General features: G+C 54.8%; 1 protein-coding gene and 1 long non-coding RNA gene across 2 annotated transcripts; both read left to right on the top strand.

Moving 5' to 3' along the window:
* The first annotated feature begins 4142 nt into the window (after positions 1-4142).
* BHLHE40 (basic helix-loop-helix family member e40) lies at positions 4143-8490 on the top strand. Its single transcript, XM_086846189.1, has 5 exons — positions 4143-4493; positions 4590-4659; positions 4820-4927; positions 5456-5579; positions 6631-8490. The coding sequence occupies exons 1-5, from the start codon at positions 4414-4416 to the stop codon at positions 7488-7490; spliced, it is 1242 nt and encodes a 413-aa protein (XP_086702315.1). The 5' UTR covers positions 4143-4413; the 3' UTR covers positions 7491-8490.
* Positions 8491-13655: 5165 nt separating this feature from the next.
* LOC111934928 (uncharacterized) lies at positions 13656-16917 on the top strand. Its single transcript, XR_002867510.2, has 2 exons — positions 13656-13804; positions 13979-16917. It is a non-coding gene; the product is annotated as an uncharacterized LOC111934928 (long non-coding RNA).
* Positions 16918-25748: the final 8831 nt, after the last annotated feature.

Here is a 25748-nt window from a genome sequence, read left to right as displayed (position 1 = left end):
ATATTTGCAATATTAAATCTCCACTTGTGACTCGTGGCGGTTCTCGACGGTTCCTCGGCGGCGAGCGCGGCCAGCTGTGCTATGGAGAGGCGCGCACAGCTGGGCTATGGAGAGGCGCGCACAGCTGTGCTATGGAGAGGCGCGCACAGCTGTGCTATGGAGAGGCGCGCACAGCTGTGCTATGGAGAGGCGCGCACAGCTGTGCTATGGAGAGGCGCGCACAGCTGGAACCGGCCGGCTTCGCACCGAGCGCGGCTTTTGCAGCTCCCACGAGGCCGAGACAGAGCCCTGGTGGGTGTCAAAGTGCCCCTCCCTGGACACCGGGGTGGGAAAGGGGTCGTGCAGCTCTCCTGGGAGCTCCTGGCCGGGCACATCCCACCGTGCCCTCACTCCGCAGGACCGCAGAGCCCTGGGCACGGAGATGCTGTGCCCGCGGCTGGCTGCGCCCTGCGGGGCTCGGAGCGGAGCTCGTTTGCTGAGCCCAGGAGAGAGCCCAGCTCGGTCAGAGGCAGCAGGAGCCGCTCCTGGTGCGGAGAGCACGCGGTGTTCCTGCCGGAGCCTCGGGTGCCGAGGGCTGAGCGCATCCCGCCCGGCCCCGCGCCCAGCCCGGGCACGGCTGAGCTTTCACCTCCGGTGCCGGTAACCCGAGCCGGGATTGCTGGAAACGGGAGAGAGGGAGAGTCAGCGATTTGATTACAGGCCACAGGCACATGCCTGGCCTTCATGGATATATTAAGTAAGAGACATTTTAAAACAAAACCACCCTCAGTAACCTTATCGTAAGCTCGAATCCACAACCCATCTGTTAACTCCCGGCGCTGCCCACATAGGCTTCCATCAGACAGCAGTGCCAGGGATTTTTGGAACGTTTTCCCCCAAATCCCTGCGGTCGGAAGGGGACAGTCCCCGGGAAGGGGCAGATCCTGAGTCTCGGATTCCCAGCCCACCCCCAAACCAGCCCCCAAGCTCTCAGCTTCCCGTGCCTCTGTAAATAGCTGCCAATCCCCTTGGACACGAGCTGTCCCTGTGACTCCCAGCCCTGCCGGAGGAGCGCTCAGGAGAGCTGCTGCTCCACGGATGGCTTGAGGGAATTCAGCCTTTTAAAACATTTTGTTACAGCCTGAATCGTGTGGTGTAAAGGAACCCTCCATGTAGAAATAATTCAGCAAACATAAGCGAGAAGGAGAATTGATGATTGCATCAGCTCTTGCTTATGAAAACTGATCCCCAGGAAAATGTAACTCAACTCTCGAGCAATCTCACTTGATGCCCAAGAATGTAATAACTTCATTTGGATCCTCCTTTTCGGGGGACTCCTAAATCTTTGGCAACGTCCCTTAAGGTCATGAGCAAATCCTGATATGGAGAATTGTTTGGCAAGCACGAGAACAGTAAAAGGGCTAAATAATTGGGGATTACCTCTGACCCCGATCTGTGGCTCACCACCCACTGCAGGAATGTACCGAATATCTGAAGGAGCATGCAGGACTCAGACAATCCACGGGCATGAAGCCGTCCACGTACTCTTGAAGCCTGAACTTCAAATGCAGAGCAGGTTGGCCCCAAACCTCATTTTTCATTAGCAAAAGGCTGCAGCAAGCTCTAATTATTTCTGTTGCCTTGGACAAAGGGTCAGTGATGGGACAGATGAAAAATTGTCTGTGTCTTTTTCACCCTTTGTTTGGACAATAACAGCTTGGGTCTTGGGGGCACAGAGGGAACAAACCGTCTGCTCCAGGGCTCGTTACTGAGGCTGCTTACGGTCCCCTGAGCTGCAGCAGGGGACAAACACACCACCCCCAGGTCTTCTGATGGTTATTGCTGAGTTTGTTCGGTGCCTGCAGGAAAGAGCAGCTCTGCTGTGAGAGGTGACAGCTCGGAGCTGTGATTCTGTGGCACTCGGAGCTCCACGCTCAGCGCCGGCTCCCCTCCCGCACTGTGCGCAGGGCAGGGGCAGCACACAGACCCTAAGGGAAAAGGGCAAGTCCTGGCAGGGGGTTGGACTGAGCTGTCCTTAAGGTCCCAAACCATTCTGGGATTCTGTGATCCTGCCCATAATCACCAGGTTTGTGGGCTCGGGTGTCATGTTGAGTGGGGCAGCCCGAAGATCTGTTTTGTGGGAGCCCCATGTCGCTGATGGGGCCGTGGTGTTCACACTGGAAGTGCTGCTGGGAGGAAGCGCTGTAGAGGAGATTGTGGGGGTTTATAGACCTTACATTTACGGCTAGCATCTTTCTGAGGTTCCAACTTCCCTTGGGGTTCTTCCTGGTAACAACAGACACCTTTGGATGGGGGCAAGCCTTGAACAGCCTGTCCCCATCGCCCATTTAAAAACCCCCTGTGCTCTCATGTCGCACCTCCTGCCCTCGGATTCCTCCCGAGGTGGAGCAGCCAGGACTCTGCAGGCAATAGCAGCAGCTCAGTGCTGGAGCTCTGGTGTTTCCTTATCTCAGTAAATGCGCTTTTATCAGCTGAGCCTGCCTCTACTTGCTCAGCACTCAGCAGGGAAGTGACCACGGCCCTTCAGGAGAGCTCTGCCTTGGCAGGTTGACACAAACCATTCTCATGGCTCAGCATTGTGCAACTGCTGGCGTCCACGAGCTGGCACGGGCTTGGCATGGCATGGAATGCTCTGGGTTGGAGGGGACTTTAAAGTTATCATCATTCCAGCCCCTGCCATGCACAGGGACACCTTCCACTAGACCAGGTTCCTCCATTCAACACTTCCAGGAATGGGGCAACCACAGCTTCTCTGGGAATCTGTGCCAGGGCTTCCCCACCCTCTCAGGGAAGAATTTCCTGCTGATGGTAGGATCACAGAATGGTTTGGGTCAGAAGGGACATTAAAGTGATTATCTTGTTCCACCCTCTGGGACAGGGGACAGGACAGGGACACCTTGCACTAATGGGCAGGGACACTTTCCACTGGAGCATGTTGCTCTAAACCCTGGCCAGCCTGGCCTTGGACACCCCCAGGGATGGGGTCCTGCCACCCCAAAACCTCCCTGCAGCACCCCCATTTTCCCAGAGCTACATTTTAGCAACTCTCACTTATTTTGTTTTTACTCCCACATTTCCAAACTTCTGCGGCTGCAGCTTTCTCTGGGTCTGTGTTTGTGTCTGAGGCGCTTTGGGGGTGATTTTTTAAATTTATTTTTTCTTGCCTATCTTGGGACTCAGCAGCAGTACTGCACGGTATGGCAGGGCACAGCATGGCACAGTCTGGCACAGCATGGCACAGTATGGCACAGTCTGGCACAGCATTGCACTGTATGGCGTGGTATGGCACTGTATGGCACTGTATGGCACAGTCTGGCACAGTATGGCACAGCATGGCACAGTATGGCACAGTATGGCACTGTATGGCACTGTATGGCACAGTTTGGCACAGTATGGCACTGCACGGCAAGGTATGGCACAGTGGGCACGGTATGGCACAGTCTGGCACAGCATGGCTCTGTATGGCACAGTCTGGCATAGTATGGGTCTGTATGGCACAGCATAGCACAGTATGGCACGATATGGCACAGTATGGCTCTGGATGGCACGGTATGGCTCTGTATGGCACAGCATGGCACGGTATGGCACAGCATGGCACAGTATGGCTCTGTATGGCACAGTATGGCTCTGGATGGCACAGTATGGCTCTGTATGGCACAGCATGGCACGGTATGGCACAGCATGGCACGGTATGGCACAGCATGGCTCTGTATGGCACAGTATGGCACAGTATGGCTCTGTATGGCGTGGTATGGGTCTGTATGGCACAGCATGGCACGGTATGGCACAGCATGGCACAGTATGGCTCTGTATGGCACGGTATGGCACAGCATGGCACAGTATGGCTCTGTATGGCACAGCATGGCACAGTATGGCTCTGGATGGCACAGTATGGCACAGCATGGCACAGTATGGCACAGCATGGCACGGTATGGCACAGCATGGCACAGTATGGCTCTGTATGGCACAGCATGGCTCTGTATGGCTCTGGATGGCACAGCCCAGCTCGGCTCGGTCCAGCAGCGCTCAGCCCATCCCATCCCGGCCCATCCCGGCCCGAGCCGTCCCCCCGCGCCGGGACACACGTGCGGGGGGGCCCGGCTCGGGCCCGCCTCCCCCGCGCCGCCACGTGAGGCTCATGTGACGGCGGGGCGGGGGCGCGGGGCCGCCAGACGTGCCGGCGGTCACAGGGCTCCGCACGTCGCTCCCGTCCTCCCACTCGCCCGCATTTAACCCGGCCCGCGGCCGCCCGCCGCTCCTCAGCCCGCGCGGCGCGGGCGCGGCATGAGCAGCGGCACCGGCACCGGCAGCGGCACCGGCACCGGCACCGGCACCGGCACCGGCACCGGCAGCGGCACCGGCACCGGCAGCGCCCGCAGCCCCTGAGCGCCCGCAGCGCCCGCGCCCCCCGCCATGGAGCGCATCCCCAGCGCGCAGCCCCCGCCCGGCTGCCTGGGCAAGCTGCCCGCCCTGGAGAGCGGAGAGCTGCCGGGGTAAGCGGGGCTCCGGGGGCTCGGGGGGCTCCGCGGGGAGCGGCCCCGCCGGCTCCGGGACCGCGGTAACGCGCTGCTCTCCTTTCGCCCGTGCAGGCTGGACTTCGCGCACATGTACCAGGTGTACAAACCCCGGAGGGGCTTAAAGAGGAGCGAGGACAACAAGGTGAGTGGGGGGTGACGGGCTAAGACGGGGGCCCGCAAGGTACCGCGGGGGTTACCGGGGTGCAGCGGGGGTTAACGGGGTGAAGCTCCCGGGGCGGCGGCTCGGGACGGGAGCGGTGGCTCCGTGCGGGGCTCCCCTGACCCGCTGCCCGGCCCCGCAGGAAACCTACAAGCTGCCGCACCGGCTGATCGAGAAGAAGAGGCGCGACAGGATCAACGAGTGCATCGCGCAGCTGAAGGACCTGCTGCCCGAGCACCTCAAGCTGACGGTACGTGCGGGCGGAGGGACGGGGCAGCGGCTCCCCCGGGGCCGGCTCTCTGCTGCCGCTTCACCGACGATTTGGGGTGGGTTTTGATTTTTTTTTTTTGTTGTTTTTGCTCTGCGGTGCCGCACGGCCGGGCAGGCTGGAAGCGCATCCCAAACTTCCCCGGGAGCTGGGATCCCAGGGGACCCGGGATCCCAGGGGACCCCGCTCCCAGCGCTGCCGGGTGACAGCAGTCCCCGGCCGGGCTCCCCCGGGCTCAGGTCACGGTGCCAGCAGGGGCTGCAGAGCCCATAAACAAAACGCTTCTCTCCGAGCTCATGCGGCTGCTCTGGAAGTACCCGCGGGGTTCCGTGAGAGCCTTTTCCCTAGCCTGCTTTTTAACTTCTTTCCATGGAACGTTGCTGCTGGTAGTGCTGCCTGCTCCGGGTCTCACCGTGCCCGTCCCCCCGCGGCTCCTGGGAAGGCACTGGCAGCCCCGGGCGGCTCCTGGCCAAGCCTGCGGCAGGTGCCAAGCTGTCCCTGTGCTCCCAGACTCTAGGTCACCTGGAGAAGGCTGTGGTTCTGGAGCTCACCTTGAAGCACGTGAAGGCACTGACCAATCTCATCGAGCAGCAGCAGCAGAAGATCATCGCTTTGCAGAACGGTTTGCAGGCAGGTGAGTGTTCAGACGGCAGGGTGAGAGCCTGTGTGTGTGTGATGGACTTTCCTTGGGGAGCCTGTGAAATGTGGCTGTGACACCTTGTTCCCTGAGAAGGGAGGAGACAGGAATTCTGCCCTTTCCTGCTGTCATTTTCTCAGCCTTTGCTTAGGAGCTTTCGCAAAAAAAAAGGACGCGTTGCTCAAGGTGGTCAGTGCAGAGCGCCCTGCACTGAAATTAAACTGGGGGTTGTTTGAAATTAAACTGGGTTTTCAGTAGTTTTACTTACAGCCTGGGTTTGCTTTGAGATTCTCTCCAAAGCCATTCGATTCTTTCCATTTCTGTTTGTGAGCTTTAGATAACCCAGTCGGGTTTATTTGGTTGTTTTTCTCTGGAAATAGATATAAATCTGCTTTCTATACACCCCTTTTTAAGTTTCTTTATAACCGAGCTGGCCTGAGCTCTGCAGGCAGAGGGGACCCGGTGCTTCAGCTTATCAGCTTTAGATGCACTTCCTCCTGCTGTTTTCACATGTGGCACTCACGTGAATGTGATAGAGTAAACCCGAATTTTTCGGAGGCGCTGTCCCTGCCCCGGCAGCCACAGGGAGTGCAGTGGAGCTGCCGGAGCAGCGGAGTCCCCCGGGGCTGGTGGAGCTGCTGGCGCTCTGGGAGCTCCCTGCTCTGGGAGCTCCCTGCCCGGAGCTGCACGGCGAGGTGCACCCTGCCTTCTCCGGGGGCTTTCCTGGAGAAGCCACAGCTTGACTCATTCCCCTCTCTGCACTCCAGTACCTGTTGAAGGTGGATTATACAGTAAATAACAAAAAAGAGCAGGTGGCACTTCATGTGGAGTTGTTACGTAGAAGTGACAGGTGGATGTTCCAATGGAATTGTCCATTTCTGCAGAAATCCGGGGATTTCTGTGCACGGGGTCCAGCTTGACCATCGCGTCCCCCTCTGGCTGTGCTGTACCCCAAGTCCAGCAACGCCTCCGCTCCGCCTCGGAGATGGAAACTGAACTATTTAGCATGTTGTTAATTTTTAATTTCTTTCTGTTAATGTTTCCTTAGGTGACCTGTCATCGAGAAACCTTGATTCCAGCCAGGAAATGTTTCGATCCGGTTTCCAGATGTGTGCCAAGGAAATGCTGCAATACCTGGCAAAGCACGAGAACGGCAAGGAGCTGAAGTCGTCGCAGCTGGTCAGCCACCTGCACCGGATGGCCAGCGAGGTGCTGCAGGGCGGGGCCGCCCGCAAGGCCGGGGACATCCCTCCCAAACTGGTGGACTTGAAGGAGAAGCCGGCGCCCCTGGGCGCGGCGGGCGAGGGCCACGGGAAGAACTGCGTGCCCGTGATCCAGCGGACATTCGCTCACTCCAGCGGGGAGCAGAGTGGCAGCGACACGGACACGGACAGCGGGTACGGGGGAGAGCTGGAGAAAAGTGACTCCAAATCGGAACAGCCCTATTTCAAAAAGGATACCGACCTCAAATACGCTGTCCAGGAGAGAATAAGCTCTATTAAGCAAGAGACTGAGGACCCGCCTGCCAAAAGGAGCAGGCTGGAGTCGCCGCAGGACGAGGGCCCTTTTGGCAGTGACATGATGGGCTCTTCCAGCAGCTTCCTGGGCCCTCACGCTCACCAGCCTCCCCTGTGCCTGCCTTTCTACCTGATCCCGCCATCCGCCACCGCCTACCTGCCCATGCTGGAGAAGTGCTGGTACCCGGCCTCGGTGCCCGTGCTGTACCCCAGCCTGCCGGCCTCTGCCGCGGCGCTGACGGGCTTCATGAACCCCGACAAAATCTCCCCCCCTCTGCTGATGCCCCAGAGACTCCCTTCTCCTGTACCGGCCCATTCCCCCATCGACTCCTCGGCTCTGCTTCAAGCTTTGAAGCAGATTCCTCCTTTGAACTTGGAAACCAAAGACTGAGCGCAGTGTGACTGGTTTTTCTCTTTTTTTTTTCTTTTTTTTTGGTTTTTTTTTAGTTTGAGAGACTGTTTCACTTTTATATATTGGCTGGACTGAGGTGTGGGGACGAGGTTCACTGTGCGTAGGAAGCTAAATTCCCTTTTCTCTGACCTGTCAGGTAGCTTGGAGAAGGATGAAGGATGCGCCCAGGTTAGCGATTGACAACTACTTCCAAAAGATTAATGAAGGGTTTAAGAAGGGGTTTGTGCTTTACCCCTTCCCTTCTTCCCTCTCCATATCTACAGAGCAACAGTTGACTTGGTCAGCTGCGAATCTATTGCAAAGCTGTGAAGAAATATTCCATTGGTCAGACCTGGTTGGAGGGTCTGCGGATATAAAATACATAAATATAACCCATGGTACTTCCCTGAGCGGTGCTGAAGGCAACGGCCCCGCTGGCTCATTGGAGCTGGGCTGGTGTCTGAGGGACCCTGAGCGTGGGGTGGTGGTGGTGGCAATGCCACCATGAGAACAGGAGCAGGACAGTGCTCACTGCAGGGGCAGCAGTGTCACCAGGATGAGCAGGGCAGTGGTCACTGGTAGTGGTGGCAATGCCATTGTGAGTGCAGGAGGAGCAGGGCAGTGGTCACTGTGGGGTGGTGGCAATGCCACTGTGAGTGCAGGAGGAGCAGGGCAGTGGTCACTGTGGGGTGGTGGCAATGCCACTGTGAGTGCAGGAGGAGCAGGGCAGTGGTCACTGGTAGTGGTGGCAATGCCACTCTGCAGGAGCAGGGCAGTGGTCACTGCGGGATGGTGGCAATGCCACTGTGAGTGCAGGAGGAGCAGGGCAGTGGTCACTGGTAGTGGTGGCAGTGGTGGCAATGCCACCAGGAGAGCAGGGCAGCGGTCACTGCCTGGTCACACACAGGTCAGGCAGACCTAAGACGGGTTTCTCTCCACACCTTTGCTGATACATAGATATTTTTTAACAAATAAAAGGTAGCTGCTGCTTGGAGCTTTCCATGGCGTACATCTAATAAATAAATGAACCTGCGCCCTTCCTGTAACTCGAGCTGCTAGCCGGGCCGGCTCGGGAGGAGCTGTCCCTGGGATGGCTTTGCTGGTGGCACCCGGCTCCAGCCTCTCCCGCTGCTGCTGTCACCTCGTCTCTCGGGAGTGAGCGCGGTTTGCCCGGCCGGGAGCTCCTTGGCACAGGGAGCAGCTGAGGCAGCGCCATCCGTGCCCGACAGTGCCTTTGGAAAACGGCAGGGTGGGATTCCAGAGGAGCCTGATCCCCGCAGGATCGGGGTTCCTCCCTGCCAAACCTGGCTCGCCTGTTAAGGGGAGAGGGGTCCCTGTGACACTTGGCCTGGAAACTGCAAGGGGCTTTCTCCGCAGAGGAACATCATCTCCAGTTTAGCTTCTTTCCAATTAAAAAACCCCAAAGCTCACTGCTAAAGGCACTGCTCTTTGGTGGTTTTTTTCTTACTGGTTTGAGAACTGGTGAGCAGAACCCCTGTCTGGATCCTCATGTCACCCTCCCATTGCACCAGCTGTTGAGATGCACTATGCTTGATTGCAGATTGTGTTCTAACGTTTATTTTGTTGTTGGTTTTTTTGGGTTTTTTTGGTATACAGTTGTTGCCTTTATTTGTAAAATCCTGTTATAAATATATATATATTATATAAATATATTAAAAGTTAAAACGTTTCAGATGTCTATTATTTGTATAACTACTTGAGCATAAAGAAGTGAGAAATATGAATGTATTCTTGTTTCTGGGTTGTCTTTTTTTTTTTTTTTGAAGAGAAGAATATTCCGTTTTTCTCTCGGGAGAGGTACAGTGTTTATATTTTGGAGCCACCTCCAAGGTGGGATATTGTACATATTTTTATCTTGAGTAAATGTTAAGTAGCTGTTTAAAAATGCTTAATAAAATAATTCTTTTCCTGTGGAAGATAAGGGTTTGCCTCCTGTGCTTTGAAATGTTGGAGCGGGGTCATTCCACATGGTCTGGTGCAGCAGGGGATGGCACAGGGGGGGAGCAGGAATTTGGGATGCAGGGGGGAGTGAGACTGCTGGGGTGCAGGGAGGATGGAGGATCTCGGGGTGCAGGGAGGATGGAGGATTTCAGGGTGCAGGGGGAGTGAGGATTTCAGGGTTCAGGGGGAGTGAGGATTTCAGGGTGCAGGGACCAGCAGGGCTCTCCTTGCTCCCCCCACAGCTCCTCCGCCGTCGGTATCTGAAGGAGCTCAGGGTCCCATTACCCCTGTCACCAGGGATATTTATTTATTTTAATTCCCTTGGCACCTTCAGGGATTTTTTTTCCTTCCAGACTCGAGGGAGGTGCCAGGAGAGCCTGGCTGGCTTTCCTGCTCTCTCCTGATGTCACGTTGTGCTCCCTGTGTCTGGCATTTGGCTCCTGGGCCCCAAGCTCTGTGAGGAGGAGGCAGCCCCTCACCCTGCAGGATGCAGCATCTCCACAGGCTTTGCCCAGTTCCTGGAGGAAAATGGATTTGCTGCAAACTGGTTTTACTTCAGCACCCTCAGCCTGTGTCTGAGCTGCCCCAGGACCGCCAGGGATGGTGCCCACAAAATCTCTGAGGCTGAGGGGTGTGAGGGTCAGGTCCTGCCTTTGCTGGAGTGATCCCTGCCACCCCCACATGTCCAGCTGGCCCTGATTTGGGAATTCCAGCTGGCACTGTGGGTGCTGGAGCAGCCTGGGGCCTCTACTCGCAGTGCTGCAAAATGAGCCCTAGGGTAGGGTCCTCATCCTACCACAGGATCCCTCCCAGCCTCTCCAGCAGCAATGCTGGTTTCTGGTCTCCAGATGAAATAAAGACCCCAAACCTCCCCAAAGGCAAAAGAGGGGTGAAACAAAGGGATGGATGGCAGGACTCGGTTTCCCAGTGGTGCTGCCCGTGCGTGGATGGGGCACGGGCACTTCTGAGGGGATATTTGGGATTTTCACTGGGCAGATGAATCACAAAACGTGGGGAGTGGTTGAAGTGTCCGACTGGGGCTGAGCATCCCCAGGACCCCACACAGAGAGGCCGATGCTTCTTGTTAGACTGTGGTTAGAAATACAGAAACCTTAGCTTAAGTTATGCTAGAAAAAAATGCTGCTTGGTTTAATGTGTTTGGGGCTTCCACACGTCCCAGCGTTCATGTTATGTTTGCTTTAATTAGGGCTAGATATTGATCTCACTGAAGCTGACTGCAACAATCCCATCTGGGGACAGCATTTGGTGCTCAGTGCAGAGGTGTCTCCAGCCTCAGGACCCCTGGATTTCTGGCTCCTTTCCATGGCTCTCTCTCCCTTCTGGTCCTCATATTCTGTCCCCACTTGTCCTGTGGTGGGATGACTTTCAGGAGTTCCAGATCCTCAGTCATGGAGGAAAAAATTGCCAAAAAAAGTGGGAGAAAGAACATTTACTCAGGAGGAAAATTTTATTATGGGCCAGGAATTTTCTCTGCTGGCCTGACCCAGTGGCAGCAGGACAGGTGAGCTCTGTGGGGCAGGGGCTGCACCTGGGGTGGCACAGGGTGGGGACCCCAGTGCCAGAGCAGCCTCTCCCAGCCCTGCCAGAGCAGCATCCCTGGAATGCCCATCCCAGCCCAGGGGGAAGAGGTGGGGAGAGGGATGGATGGATGGATGGATGGATGGATGGATGGATGGATGGGATGGAGGGATGGAGGGATGGAGGGATGGAGGGATGGAGGGAGGGATGGAGGGAGGGATGGAGGGATGGAGGGATGGAGGGATGGAGGGATGGAGGGATGGAGGGAGGGAAGGAAGGAAGGAAGGAAGGAAGGAAGGAAGGAAGGAAGGAAGGAAGGAAGGAAGGAAGGAAGGAAGGAAGGAAGGAAGGAAGGAAGGAAGGAAGGAAGGAAGGAAGGAAGGAAGGAAGGAAGGAAGGAAGGAAGGAAGGAAGGAAGGAAGGAAGGAAGGAAGGAGGGAAGGAAGGAGGGAAGGAAGGAGGGAAGGAAGGAGGGAAGGAAGGAGGGAAGGAAGGAAGGAAGGAAGGAAGATGATGGATGGAAGGATGGATGGATGGATGGATGGATGGATGGATGGATGGATGGAAGGATGGATGGAAGGAAGGAAGGAAGGATGGATGGAAGGAAGGATGGATGGATGGATGGATGGATGGATGGATGGAAGGAAGGAAGGAAGGAAGGAAGGATGGATGGAAGGAAGGAAGGAAGGATGGATGGAAGGAAGGATGGATGGATGGATGGATGGATGGATGGAAGGAAGGAAGGAAGGAAGGAAGGATGGATGGAAGGAAGGAAGGAAGGACGGATGGAGGGGCGACCCCCGGCACAGTGCCAGTCTGGGACAGCCCGTGCTGCCTGCCCCGCCGGGGTGTGCTGAGTTCCCGGGCTTGTTTTCATGGTCTCACCCAGCTCTGACCTGCCTCAAATGTTGACACAATGTCACGTTTCCGACTGCAGTCTTTCATGTGCAGCCGGAGGCTAAATACGGCTGCTGGTTCCTGGAAAAAGACGTGCCTGGCACCCTTTCAGGAGAAACCCGATCCCCATGCAGGCTTGGCACAACAGCTGAATAACACGGCAATAACTCTTTCAGCAGCATTTCAACCCATAAATAGGGCTTCCCGTGCGACTCCTTGAAGTCAGACAAGGAGGATACAATGATTTTAATGATTTTAGGCAAAAAAAAAAAAAAAAAAAAAAAAAAAGTTAGTGTGTGTGAAGAGAAGGTGAGAGGGGGCAGCGGGGTCAGGCAGATCAAAGGGTGTCGTGGAGGTGCTGAGTGAGGTTAGCTGAGTGGGAGTGCAGGATTGCCTCAAAAGGAAAGAAATGCTCCTGAATTTTTTAATGTCTCGGTCCTGTTTCATACCAGCCCTGTGGAGGCATGGGGAGAGCCTTCCTGAGAGCCAGGGCCTTTCCTAACCCCGGTGAGGACACACAGACACATAATTTTAGCTTTTCACCACCTGTTTGGAAAGCTCCCGTAGCCGAGCGCTGTGGGACTGGATGGTTTTTACAGGCATGTACCCCGGGAGCTGCTTATTTGCATTATGCATGGACCAGGGCCTAAAATAATCTGCAGTGACGCACATTTTTTTTGCTGTGATTTTTTCCCCCCCACCCTTTTCCAGGACTCCATTTTTTTGAACGTGCCGTGACTTTTGAGGACCACGCATGGTTAGGCAGCCCCAGGGCTGCCGGAGCTCTGATTCAGCTGAGCTGGGGGGAGCTGCCCCGTCCCCCGGCCGTGACACACGGAGGGAGAAGTGCCCTTGTGCTCTGCCTTGGCTTTCATCTGCAGAGCGTGTAGCTGCAAGTGCGGCGTGTTTACAAATGCAGGCATTGCAAGATCCCTTGAACTGTGTCCTAGTACAAAAGAGGCTTTGAAACGAGAAACACGTTGTCATGGCATGTTCCAGGCCAGCAGCACCAGACTGAACCAGATAATTGCTGTTTCTGCTTCAGCGTGGAAAAAGCAGCAGGTCTTGAGCAAGGCTTTTTTTCCCCTTAGACATTTCGTGTGATGCTCAGGATGGAAGGAGAGGGTTGGGAATGCCCGGGGCAGAGGAGGAATGATCTCCACAGGGCTGCAGGCAGAATGACTCTGCTGGGCTCAGCCCGTGTAACCGTAGCCCGCGGGGCTGGTGACACTGACCCTCGCTATGTGACACGGGGTGTCCGTGTTTTGTAACCCTGGCGTGCTGCCGGAGCCAGGAGATGTGGCTCTCGCTGCTCCCTCGTGTTCCAGACCTTTCCCACTGCCCTTCTGCGGGCAGTTCACGGCACTTGAGAACTCTCCCAATGCCTCTCAGTGCCAGAGACAGCTGCTAATTGCAGAGAACATTACTGGCCCTGGGCAAGGCAGCTCTGCCCTGGGAGCAGTGGCCATGGCTCAGGGGTGCCTGTACCCCTGTGCCCTCACTCCTGAGGCACCTCCGTGCTGCAGTGTAAGAAATGGAGGATTGTATTTTGGAATAATTCATTTCTTAGCCATGTGTCTTTCTCCCAGGTGTGTTTCTGCCCCAGGCACATCACCCCATGGAGGCAGCTGTTGCCATCACACCCAGTGCCTCTGGAAATGGCCAGACAGGAAAGCTCTGCATGGGAAGGGTTTCTCACCACATGTGCCTTGTTAAAACAGCAAACGGAGCAGGCTGGGAAATACCACACAGCTGATGGAAACAGGAATGCCTGGAAATAAAAGGCAACTCCCCCAGCTCCTCTTGTGCTTGTTGCTGCCCATGGGATAGTGGGAGCTGGCTGGGGTCTATCCTGGGCTGGCTCCTCCTGCCATCCATCTCTTTGCACTACACAGAGGCAGGCCTGGCTGAGGCAGGTGGGTGCTTGCTGTGGGATGGAGTCTTGCTCATCTCAGCCCTGCCCATGTCCATGAGTGACCATCTGCGGGGTGACAGCGCTGATGGGAAAGGGCTGGGTTGGCATTATAGCCTTGGACTTGCCCTCAGTGCTCCATTTTTACCTCCTCTCTGACCTCTGCTCTTTATTCCAGTACCCAGGATGGGCTCCCACGTCATTTTCTGAACACCAGCTCAGCCCAAGGAGCAATGGCCACAGTCTGTGGCTGCCAGAGCTGTCTCACAAGAGGAATAATTAGTTTCTCTCTGCAACGCAGCTTTATCCTTCCTTCAGCCCGTGCTGCTGCTGGAAGTGTAGCAGCATTCCCTCCTCCGTGCGGCTCTCTGGTCGCCTCTGTGCCGTGGCAGCGAGGAAAGGCCGAGATCTATTCTGCTTTGAAAGGACTGATGAATATGCAAACTATTAGGGCTGAAATATTGCTTATCCGCGTCACGGGGTGTGCACGGAGCGCGTGTTTGTGCTGCTGCCCGAGGATGTGTACACCACCAGTGTGCAGCTGAGCAGCTTAGGGAAGATTTAACTCTTATTTCTATTCTTGACACCGAATCATTAATAAGGTTATGGCCATGCTGGGGGCCTTTCCCAGCACCCTCCTCCTGCTGTGGCAGGGCCTGGGGACCTGCTGGTGGGGTTTGACTGCAGCTATTGATTGGGGTAAAGCTCCATCCCAAATGGAAGCAGTTGCTGATGATTATCTCGTGGTATTAGTGCATGTATTGTGAAATTGGTGTGATTTGAGATGAAATGTGACCTATGGGCATAGGCAATGTGTTCTAATGTATTCAGAAATGCTGGGGCTGACGAGCTGTTGCTGCTGGTACCACACTGATTAAACCCCAGCTCGCTCTGCTCCCATTGAAATCAGTGGGAGGTCTGTCATTGCCTTCCGTGAGTGCTGGACTGGATCCAGACTGCACTTCATGGGATGCATTATTCCACAGGATTAGGGAGGCACAGGGAGCGGGATTCCTCTCTCTCACTGATCTCTGCTGCTTAGATGTTTGCCTTGGAGCTGGCTGGGTGCTTCATGCTTCCCTGGACATGAAGCCTGGTTCTGGTGTCAGCCCAAGGAGGAGATGAGTGCTGCTGGCCAGGGCTGGGGTGCTGCTCTGGGGCTGCAGGGAAACAGGAGGGGCTGGGCAGCCTCCTCATGATCCAGAACTCCTGGTGGTGTGGGGATGCAGGAGGCAGGGTTCTCATCAGCATTGCCTGTACCAAGTGTTTGACCCACCAGTGCTGGAGTCCTGCTTCAGGAATGAAAAGCCCAGGGAGCCCCAGAGGGGCCCTGGCACTGCACACGCTGGTCAGGACTTGGCTAGGAGGGGTTTTCTCAGGTTCTTGATTTCAGACAAACATTTGGCCTCAGAGAGGTGCCAGTTGCTCTGGGAATGAATTCCCCTGTGGTGCGGGAAGCGCTCGGAGCACCTCTCATGGCCCATCCCAGCCCTGCCACACCGGCCCGGGCTCAGCCCTTGGCTGGAGGATGACTCAGGGCCCCGTGGAGGGAGGGGGTGGCCGTGACCCCCCCAGTGCTGCTGGGGAACTGAAGCAATCTGTTTATCATGGAAAAACTGCTCTTTGCAGCAATTCAAATGGAAACTTCCCAGAATGAGTGTTGCAGAGCTTTCCCCTTGAATCACCGGGCCTCCCAAGAGCCGCTTTCTAAGATGATGCCCTCGGGAGAGCTGTCCCTGGCCCTGCCGTGCCTGGAGCTCCCTCCCTCCTCGGGCCCATCCTCCCGGGATCGGAGCCTTTCCCCGGGTGGAGCAGGAAGGGCACCAGCAGCACTGGGGTGTCCCAGGAGCTCTGCCCAGCCGGGCCCTGGAAGGCCCTGCGGTGCTGCCACCTCCCAGCCTGGGGAGCAGCCCGGCCCGGAGGCTCCCACAGCAGTGCCCGCTGCCATCTCGCCGGGCCTTTTGCCTGTTTTCCCTTCCCTCTGGCTGCCCATCACCCTTTCCATGGCTGAAATGAGTGTCCAAAGGTCACGGGGAATTCAGCCCTGCCCGGAGCTCGTGTAGCCGGGTGAATAAGGAGTGAGCGAGCGAGGCCTGAGCCTCTCCGCTCCCGAGGCTGCCTTGCCTCCTGTGCCCGGCTGTGGCAAACCCTGCCCGGTGCTGGTGGGGGCACAGGGCCCGTGTGCTGCCCAAAGAGCCGTGCCCACAGCCCAGGGATGCTCTGGGCACGCTGCCTCCGCTGAGTGTGAGCCCTGAGCTGTCAGCCCGGCACACTGGGCAAAGATAGCAACGGGCTGGGTGTCACAAGGGGTGGAGGCCACCGAGCCGGGCAAGGGGCACAGAGGGACGGCAGGTTACGGTGATCCCACTGCCACCCCCGGAGTGAAGCTGCTGGGGATTTTTATACATTTATTCCTGTCAGCCCTGTGGTGCTTGTCCCCATAGTAACAGAGCAGGCTGGCACTGCAGCGCTCAGTGACATCCCTGGTCCCCAGGGAGAAGCCATGGACCTGCGTGGTCCTGATCCCCAGCAGCCCAGGAACAGCTTTCCTGCGCTTCAGGGCTTTCACTGTGTCTCCCCGGGAAAGCAAAGAATTGGGCGGAAGGGGCAGGTGTGTGGCTAGGCCGGGTCCTGGCAGGACCCTGCTGGGGTGAGGCTGGCTGGTGGCAGGTCCTTGTCCCCAGGACCTGTGGCCGGGAGCTGCTGTGGCAGGGCCTGGTGAGCCGCACGTGTGAGGAGCACGAGCCCCGCTGCGGTGTGCGGCTGAGGCAGGAACCACCGAGGGGTTTTCCGGGCTCCAGAGAGCACCTGGGCACTTGAGGTCAGGAGGCATCTGCAGCACGAGCTTTTTGAACCCAGCAGCGAGGCAAAAGTGTTTTGAAGGAGGCCGGCAAGACAGAGATCTCTGTTCAGATCCTGGAGCCGTTCGGAAGATGAGTCAAAGGATTCCTGAAACAATTAGAGCTGTGAGGTGCAGCAGCAACAGCACATCCACCGTCAGCAGCTCTGCCAGGCGCCCTCGGCCAGCTGTTCGTGCTTTCCCTTTAATAAGTCATATTAGGCAATTTCCCATTTAAAAATGTTTATGGGAATATATAAATATTCGCTTATACAGAACTTGCCTGGCCCTTTGTGTGCAGAGCGGCGGTGAGAGTGACTTGAATTGTTATAAATCTATCAAGGAGGCTTGAGATGGAGCCTTCAGCATGGTGAGATGGATGTCTCAGAGCCCCCCTGGGGAATGAGTCCTCCAGGTGCCAGGATGGGACACCTTGCTCCATGGGACACAGTGCCCCGCTGAGCAGGACGGGGCCACCGCAGGGCTGCGTCACGTCCCTTGGTGCCCAGCCACCGGCAGCGTGGGCAGGGTTTTCCCTCGTGTGATTTCCCGATGGCCACAGGAAGAGCTTGCACAGACCCGATCTGGATTTAATCAAAGGAATTTTTTTTTTTTTCATTTGCTGTCTTATGCGCTGACCACCAAACCACATCCTTCGAGCCTGAGCCCAGCACAGTGAAACAAAAACTAGGCCAGGGCTTTTTGCTATGTATTTTTTTTTCTTTCCTTTTCCTTTAGTGCATCAGTTGGGTGCAAAGCTGGCACACGCCTCTCCTCCAGTCCCTCTGCTCCCACACAGCCCCTTCCCAGGGCAGCCTGGCATTTCCACCACCCCTGAGCCAGGCACTTGCAGCTCCACGTGAAACCTGGGAACTATCCAGATTATGTGCACTCAGCACAGCGTCAGTGGGAAGCAAATATAGAGGAATAATGAGTAATGACGTGCTGGCAGACCACGTCGGGACCTAATAAGGCACAAGGTGGGGACTGTCCTTGGCTCTCACCCGATGCTTGGCTGGTGCAGCCTGACTCTGGGGTCAGAGCAAAGCGGAGGGGCCCCAGTGAGCCCCCGGTGCCGGTGGGAGCAGTGGCTGTGGTGTGACACCGTCCCTGGCAGCACCCCACAGCATCCAGGGGCGAGGTGCCTGCGTAGGGAAGTTCTCACGTTCACAGAACAGAGAGCAGCTTTATTGTTGTATTTTGCAAACCAAAACCAGTCGGGAGTTTCTGAAGCGTCTGCCATCCCCGCAGAGAGCTGTTTAGTCATGCCTGGTGTGTGTGCATGTGAGACAGTGAGGGGAGGGAGGCTCGAGGACTTTGCAAAGATTAAAGATTTATGCTGACCCTTGAATCTGATCCAAGGCTACTAATCTGCCCTGATCCTATCATCTGCTCAGGGTGGATCTATTTCACTTTCCTTTATGGTACTCCTGACTCATTCCACTCCCACTCCAGGCCAGTCCAGTGGGAATGGGAAGTGCGACCACATATTTGTTTGGGTTTGCATTTAAAGCTCTGGACCTGTAGTGGGTGCAGCTCATAAAGGAAACCAGTGTGGATAAGATATGGGTGAGCTGAATGCTTGGAAACCACTCCCAAACACAAGCTGGAGTGGTTTGAAATCAAGGTGGAGTGATGTACTGAAGGCACAATACTTGGCAGCTACGCCCAGCGTGTGAGAAAGACATTTAAATCCAAGGTGGTGAGGTAGGCAGGGCATCCCTCGTGCTTCCGACGGGACAGCCCGTGCCCTGCAGGGTGTGCAGTGCCAGGGAGCCGGGTACCCACCCCTCCATCTGCCCACCTGCCCTCTCTGCTCTGTGCTTGGCACCCCAGCGAGCCCCTCCGTGGGCCTGCAGGAAGCTGTGCCAGGGGTTCTTCTCCTGCCCTGCACTGCTCTGCCTGGGAAAGGCCTTGTTTGTGCTCCATCACCCTGTACTGAAGGGCTCCCGATGGCTGCTGGGGCTTTAGTGTGAAAAACACTGTGTGGAGGAGAATACAGACCTGATTTTTTGGAGGGCAGAATAAATCTCCTCTGCCTTTGCAATAGTGTGGCAGAGAGAGAAACAGGAGCTTTCCACCTCCCCAGCTCTTCTGTGCTGCAGCCACACGTGTCTGGAGGAAGGCTGGGGATGCCACAGCAGGCTGGCCTGCGTGCCAGCCGGGCAGGGGTGGATAACACCCACCGGGCACGGCCGGCAGTCCCCGAGCTGCGGGCAGACAGGATCAGCCATACGGGCCTGGCCCGTGGCTGAACTGACCAGGAGATGGAGTGTGGCATATCCTATTTCAGATCCCCTGGGACATCCTGTTCTCCTGATAACTGATGATATGTAAATATAGCAAATGCAAAGCCAGGCACTTTCCTAGGGTGCCCAGCCCAGGCTGCTTATAGAACAGGGCTGAGCCCCAGCGGCGCGCTTGGAAACACCCATCTGCAACTGCGACACAGGCATCAGGCTTTATTTTTAGTTTAAAACGAAGTTCCTGTTTGTAAGGCCAGAAGGGTTACAGGAAGAAAAATTATGAAGTGGGATCATTTACTGCTATTTTCTTTTCACGTGTCCTTCCTTCCTTCCTCTCTCCTGAGAAATGGGATGTAGCACATCGCTATTCCAGGCTGCAGCGCTCGCTGGTTCCTGCTCCCTCCGAAGAGGCCCATTAAACCTTGTGTAACAAAAGGCTCCGTCCTTCCAGCCCCGCCAATTACCCCTGATCTGTTGCTACACCGAGGCGCTTATCTCATGGCAATGAAACGCCGGCCGGGCTGACTCGCACCTCCAGTGTCTCTCAGCAGAGTTTTGGCCGCCCTGGCAGGCGGGGTGAGGCAGGGCATCGGGATCCCTCCCTGGTCCATCAACCCCTCTCCTCCCCGCGCCGCCGAGCGCACCCGGCAGCCACGGGATTGAAGGAAACAATGGGAAGTATTTGGTCAGGTCAGCCAAAGGAGCCTCTTTAATGAGCAAAGCCGAGCACTAATTAGTCCGGTGTGCAGCCCCTTGCCCCATCCCCTGCCCTGCGGTTCTCCTTCAGGCGGGGTCACCGTGCAAGGGGAGCCGCAGGGATGAGCTTGGCAGGTGCCCACGTGTTTTTCTCCTTCCCGTGCCCTGTTAGGGAAAGGTAATCCCGAGCTGACAGGAGGGAGACGGCGAGCTGCTGACGGGAATTCCCAGCTGAGAGCTTTTGAGAGCGGTGGGAGCTTTGGCGTATGGATTAGGTTGCTTATATATACTATAGTGTGAAGGAAACGGGCGGTTTTGCTAATTCCCTTGCACTTTGGTTTAATAAAGTAGGATTTGTCTGGTGGGAAAGTGTAACAGTGGGATTTAAGCTGTGTGAGTCTCATGACTGGTGCTCGCCTGGCTGGGTGGGAAGCAGGGAAGCATCGATTGCATTCTGTCTCTCCTGTGTTCTCGTGTTTTTAAACACGATTTGAGTGCCCACAGCTTCGGGTGAGCTTTATTTGAGATTAGTTTATTTTAAAAATCCATATGCAGATACTTGCACTAAATTCTGTCGTCCAGAACTGCAGTGCCCTATGTCTTGGGAGAGCCAGGACTGCTCGGTTTGTCAGTGCCTTGTGACAAAGACTCACCTAAACTGAGAAAGGATAAAGAGGGGGTGGCCAGGACACAGGAGGAGAAGGGGCAGGTTACTATCTGGTACAGCCTCTGTAGGCAAACGAGATCCTTCTGCTTCTGGTTTTAAAGAGAAAAGCCCCAATGGAAATTTAAAATCTGGATCTGCATCAAATTCTCAAGGTTCAGGGAGTTTAGAGCGAGGAGTTCGGTCCATTCCATCACTCATCAGAGCTGTCTGCAAAATTCACATCCCAATACTTTTTTCCAATCATAAATTCTGCCAAAGATGTGTGCTTGGATGTGAGATATTTTTACTTCTTTTTCATCCCTTTTGCTAATTTAATTCCCAGATCTAAATCAAGTTTTCCATCTGAGACTTCCAGGAGCTGGGATGCTTTGTTTGCAGCTGGGAAGCTTTGCTGTGCCCTGTGTGGTGTGGTGGGCGTTTGGAAAGGTTCACCTGCCTGCAGGTGACCAAGTGAAGGGGAGGCCTCGGGGTCAGGCTGCTTTATTGCCAGAGCCCAAGTTTAGGGATGTGCTAGGGAGCAAATCATTACAGTGCTCCTGCCCTTCTTTCCCTTGTTATTGAGGATAAAACCCAAGCCGTTTTTGGGATATGCACAAATATGCTCCTGGTGAGGGCCCTGAGCAACCAGGCAGATTTTCTGAGCAGCCTCCAAGCAGCAAGGCACAGCAGCCACATGCTGGGCTCTCCCTTATTCTTATTCTTTTCTGTTTTCTTGGGTGTACAATAAGAGCTAATCAAAGTGATGCTCTCCAGCAGGCTTTTGTGTATAGCATTACAGCAAAATCCTAAATTCCCCTTCCTGCTCATGCATACAAAGCAGGAAGAACTAGGATGGCTGCAGACTATTTTCAGATGATTTAGCCAAGGAGAAAATAACTGGATGGCTGGAAGAAGGAGCATTTGATAGGAAATAACCTTGAAGCACAGCTCTGACATGATGGCAGGAGGTGCCCAGCTCCCTGAGATGTCCCTGCCACCATGAAATGCCAACAGGGAACTTCCAGAGGAGATGACAGAGGACAATATAGACAAGCAGAGCACCCAAAATCCAGTGCAAGGGAGACTGCAGAGTGGGCTGGGTGCTCCCTTCTGCTCCTGATTTCAGCACTGACATACATGAAGTTCCCCCTGCTCATTCAGGACTCTCACCAGGTGCAGAGGCTGCTGTAAATCTGTGCAGCTCAGCTGACTGGGCTCACGGGAGCCTCTTTGTACCTGGACATGTGTTGCTCTTTCCCCCACCAAAGGCAAAGGCATCACCTGGGATTTGCCCCTCACAGCTGGAGGGGCTCCTTCAGCACGAGGTGAGAAAGTGGGGAGCAGCAATAGCTCTGACAACACTGGCAGCAGCTCCCCAGAGATGTCCCTGCCGGGCAGGCTGGGGCTCACAGGGACTTGGCTTCGCCATCTCTTGGGAACAGCTCACCTTGCTTTGGATTTATCGCTGCAAACAGAGAGGAGGGTTTGCTGCACGCCGTGGTGCCCGTGTGCCAGGGCAGGGCTGGGTGTGCGTGCTGGCACTGCCAGCCCGGGGAGCCCAGCCCAGGGCACGGGGAGGGTGAGGATGAAGGTGAGGACACAGCTGAAAGCTTTAGGGAAAGAGGACGGCTTTGGTGAGCCTGCATCACCCTCTGCTGGAAAATCAAAGCAAAGGCTGCAGGGTCGCTGGCCAAGGAGAAAACTTGAGCGAGAAAGGGGAAATGAATGCGCAAAGAACACAGGTGAGGTCCGGGCTCCCTGGGGCCCGCTGGGGCACCGCAGCATCCCCAGATGCTGCCCAGAGTCGGGGCTCGACTGGGGCTCATCCCATGCCCGTCACAATGAGAGGGGCCAACCAGACCCTCTGCAGAAACTGGGACGCATCCCATTCGTGGCAGGCACAGTCCCACTTCCCAGTATGGGAGTGGATAAGAGAGGCAGGGGCAGAGCCAGTGCAGCCGCTCAGGCTGGTCCTGGTGATGTGGCAGAGTTTCACAGCAGGCAGAGAATCATGGCTGGAACTAAACAGAATTGCACAGACAGGCTCGGTGCTGTGGGGCTGGCTTCAGAGCTGCTTCATAGCCCAGGTGGTGCCCAGGGGCCACGGCTGATGGGCATGAGCTGCAGAACACTTGGTGGGACTGAAAAACACACAGCAGCCTGGACTGTGGGCACTGGGGTTTGCTGAGAAAGGGGCTGTAGCACTGTTTGGATATTGCCTGGCAGCTGGGAGCGAGCTCTACTTCAAAGCAGAGGTGGAGAAAATGCCCCCCTGGCCTGGCAGCATGTGCACAGCCCCTGTGGGGGCAGCTCATGGCTCAGTCTAAGCAAGGACCTCCAAGGAGCCCCAGCTGTGGCCTGCCCAAGGTGCTGCTCCCTGCACTGAATCTGCTCATACAGGTGTCTGTGCAGAGCTGGAGCCCAGGGCTCTGTGCCCACCTTTCAGAGCCTCACTTGGAGGCTGTTTGTGCTTAGACTGGAAGAATGGGCTTGTTTCCTTGTAGATTTTAAATCTAAATTACAGAGAGGGTGAAATGCGGTGACTGGGCTGGCCGAGGCCCTGACTGTGCACTAAATCTGCAAGCGTGGGCCTGGCTTTTGTGCAGGGGGCTCTGCAAGTGCCAAGGTCACTGCTAATAAATCTGACTGGAGGACTGAAGGACCAGCAGAATTTTATTCAACTTACTGCTAACAGCAGGCTCCTTTTTAACTATCTTCTTTTTTTTTTTCCTTGCTCCCTTCTGCTGATTCATGCTCCTGCTCCTTCGGCATTGGGAGATGCCAGCATTCCTAAAGGTCATCACTTGCATGCAGCAGCTCATGCTGGGGAGTGTTTGCCAGCACCTACGAAATCGAAATGCTAAAGCGACTGCCATCATTTATATTTTCCCCGGCAGTGACAGACAGTTGCACAGCTTGCCAGCCGCCAAGCTGCCACGTTTCCAGCTTGGAGACGCTACTCCAAGGTGAAGGAGGTGCATGAGAAGTGATGCCTCCCAATGAACCTGATACCAGGTCACCTTGAGATGAGGATTCTCACCTGGGCTCCCGTGCAGGCAGTCCTCTTAGAGATGTGGAAACCTCAGTGTCCAAGCATGCACCCCTCTGACTTACACCCAATCCATTCTGTCACCCTGTGATCCCGTGACTCTGGGAAATGAGATCCTGCTGCTCGCATCAGGTTTCACGCAGGAGTCACGCTGCTGCCTGCCCTGGGTCCCTGAGGAAGCTGTGGAGAAGACTCGGTGCTTTCCTGCGCTGCAGAAAGAGGCAGGATTTTATGGCATGCTGGCAGCATGCAAACATCTCTGAGAAAATAAGTTATGTTTTAATTTTCATGGTGTGTCTCCCTCTTCATGGCAAAGGGATACTTCTGGTTTAGCTCAAGCAGTAACAGCACAACTGACATGTTTTTTTGTTCAGGAAAGAAGTGAGGAAGACAGGAATCCTTCCTTTGCCTCCCCGGGTTATTTAATGACTCTTTCCACTGTGGCACTACCAAAAATGCTGTATAAAATGACAGGGAGACTGTTACAGGCTGTGGCAGGTTTAGCAGCCAGTTATTTAATGTCCATCTCTTTAGAGGTGACCACTAATCTTACCCTTTCCTTTAAGAGCCTGTAACATAAGAAGACACATATCTTGTATCTGCTATCATCTGCCTCTGTTTCTTTTGATATTATTTTAAGTGAGCCTTGCAAGAGCAGCACTGAGAAGAGACCCCAGCTGCCTGCTGGCACTGTGGAGCAAGGCTCCCGTTTGTCCTCACAGTCCTCAGATTCCCCAGATCCAAGACCTTCTCCCTCCCTTGGCGAAGGAGGATGCTGACCTGGGAGGCACCCACAGCCTCTAAGACATTTTACCAATACCCAGCTGAATCCCTGCTAGAAAATCAGCATCCAGATGAACTGAGGGCACTAACAGGGCATGTGTGTTTGCTTCCTTAGAGCATGGCTTGTGAGCATGCAGGAAAGCAGAATCTCAGAGCAATATTGCCACTATTTTTTGGCTGCGGCTCCTTGCTCGGCAGCAGGGGAGGTGCCACACAGCAGGCATCTGTAACTCATCAAATCAATTAGTTCCTTTGTCTGCGGGAGGAGTCGTTAGCCAAAGACAAATTAAAGGAACGTCCAGTAAGATATTCTATTCTGAGAAGAGTTGTCCTATTTTCTCATACTAATGACAGGCTCTGAAACCTGTGCACAACTTAGCTCGTTATTAGAACTAATTGGTGCCAGGCATTCCATCCTCTCTGATAGGGCTAACCATGGGGATGAAATTTTCTGAGTTAATGAACCAGAGAATGGATTAAGACCTTTCAAAGTGCAGTTCATATCTCAGTTTAATTGGAAGGAGTATATTAGTTGGCTTTTTTTTATGGCTACAAAGGAAAGCCGTGTTTTGGGGTGGAAAAGCACATGCACAAATGCTTTCCCTGCCACTGGGGAGCTGGGAATTTCTAATTTCAATGTGGCAGTGCCTTCCCCAGCACTGTGAGCCTGAGGAGGGATGGAAATGGGCTTTATTCTGTGCGAGCAGCACTCACTGTTCCTCCTGTGCAAGGTCCTGTGAGCAGAGAGCAATTAGTGCTGGTCTCCCCACGCCAGGGAGCTGCTGCAGCCCAAGGGCTGAGCTGGGCACGGTGCATCCTCCTGATGGAGATCCACGTCCCCCAGACCCTCATGCCCCAGAGCACACTTTGGTGTTTTTATAATCCCATTCTAATGTTTTTTACACTGTTCTGAAGAGTAGATTTGTGACACCCATTTTTTCTGGCTCAGAAATTTTTTTATTTTTTATTTTTCTGTGTGATTTAGAACTTTTTCTTCTGCCAGAAGTGGAAAAGCAGAATCCTTTTAGGAGTTCCACACACAGCATGTAACCTGTGGTCCATATCCAGACAGCCCAATCCATTCCTCATGCATTTTCATAGGCCTTTAATATTTGTAAAATTGCAGCCAGGTTCAGAACATTAACTCTTTTCCAACCTATTGGCAACCAACAAATCCTGCTTAACATCCATTAATAGCCCATAATTTGAATCATGAAAGTTTTACTGCAACATCATAAGAAATCCTGAGGAAAATGATTGTGCTTCAGGGGAACAGAATATATTCTTCAGTCATCCTGTAGGTTCCTCGTGATTTCCTGCTGCATTTCCATTTGCTCTTGCCTGGCCTCATGGTGCACAAGCCACCGTGTAACTCCCCAGAGAGCTAGAGCCACAAAATTTGTGAATTTGGGCTTACTTTGACTGGGAATTCAAACAACCCCTGTTACAAGAACCCCGGTAAATCACCCAAAAATCCATGCAAAATGCATGCTACTCCTTCAACTCCACTTGCAAGTGCTTCCTGCTGGAGACTAAAGTGACCTCAACTAAGTTGTGATAAACGCACCTAGTGAAGCAGTTTGGTCAGTGTTATCTACTTATAGTTTATTTGGCTCAAGTGGAAAGTCAGTTTATCAAAGTCCCTGCAAAAGACAGGAACTCTGGAGAACATCTGGTCCTGTGAGGATA

The sequence above is a fragment of the Cyanistes caeruleus genome, chromosome 11, assembly GCF_971803275.1.
Source record: "Cyanistes caeruleus chromosome 11, bCyaCae1.hap1.1, whole genome shotgun sequence".
NCBI classification, from domain to species: Eukaryota; Metazoa; Chordata; class Aves; order Passeriformes; family Paridae; genus Cyanistes; species Cyanistes caeruleus.
This window is presented reverse-complemented; position numbering and strand designations above follow the sequence as displayed.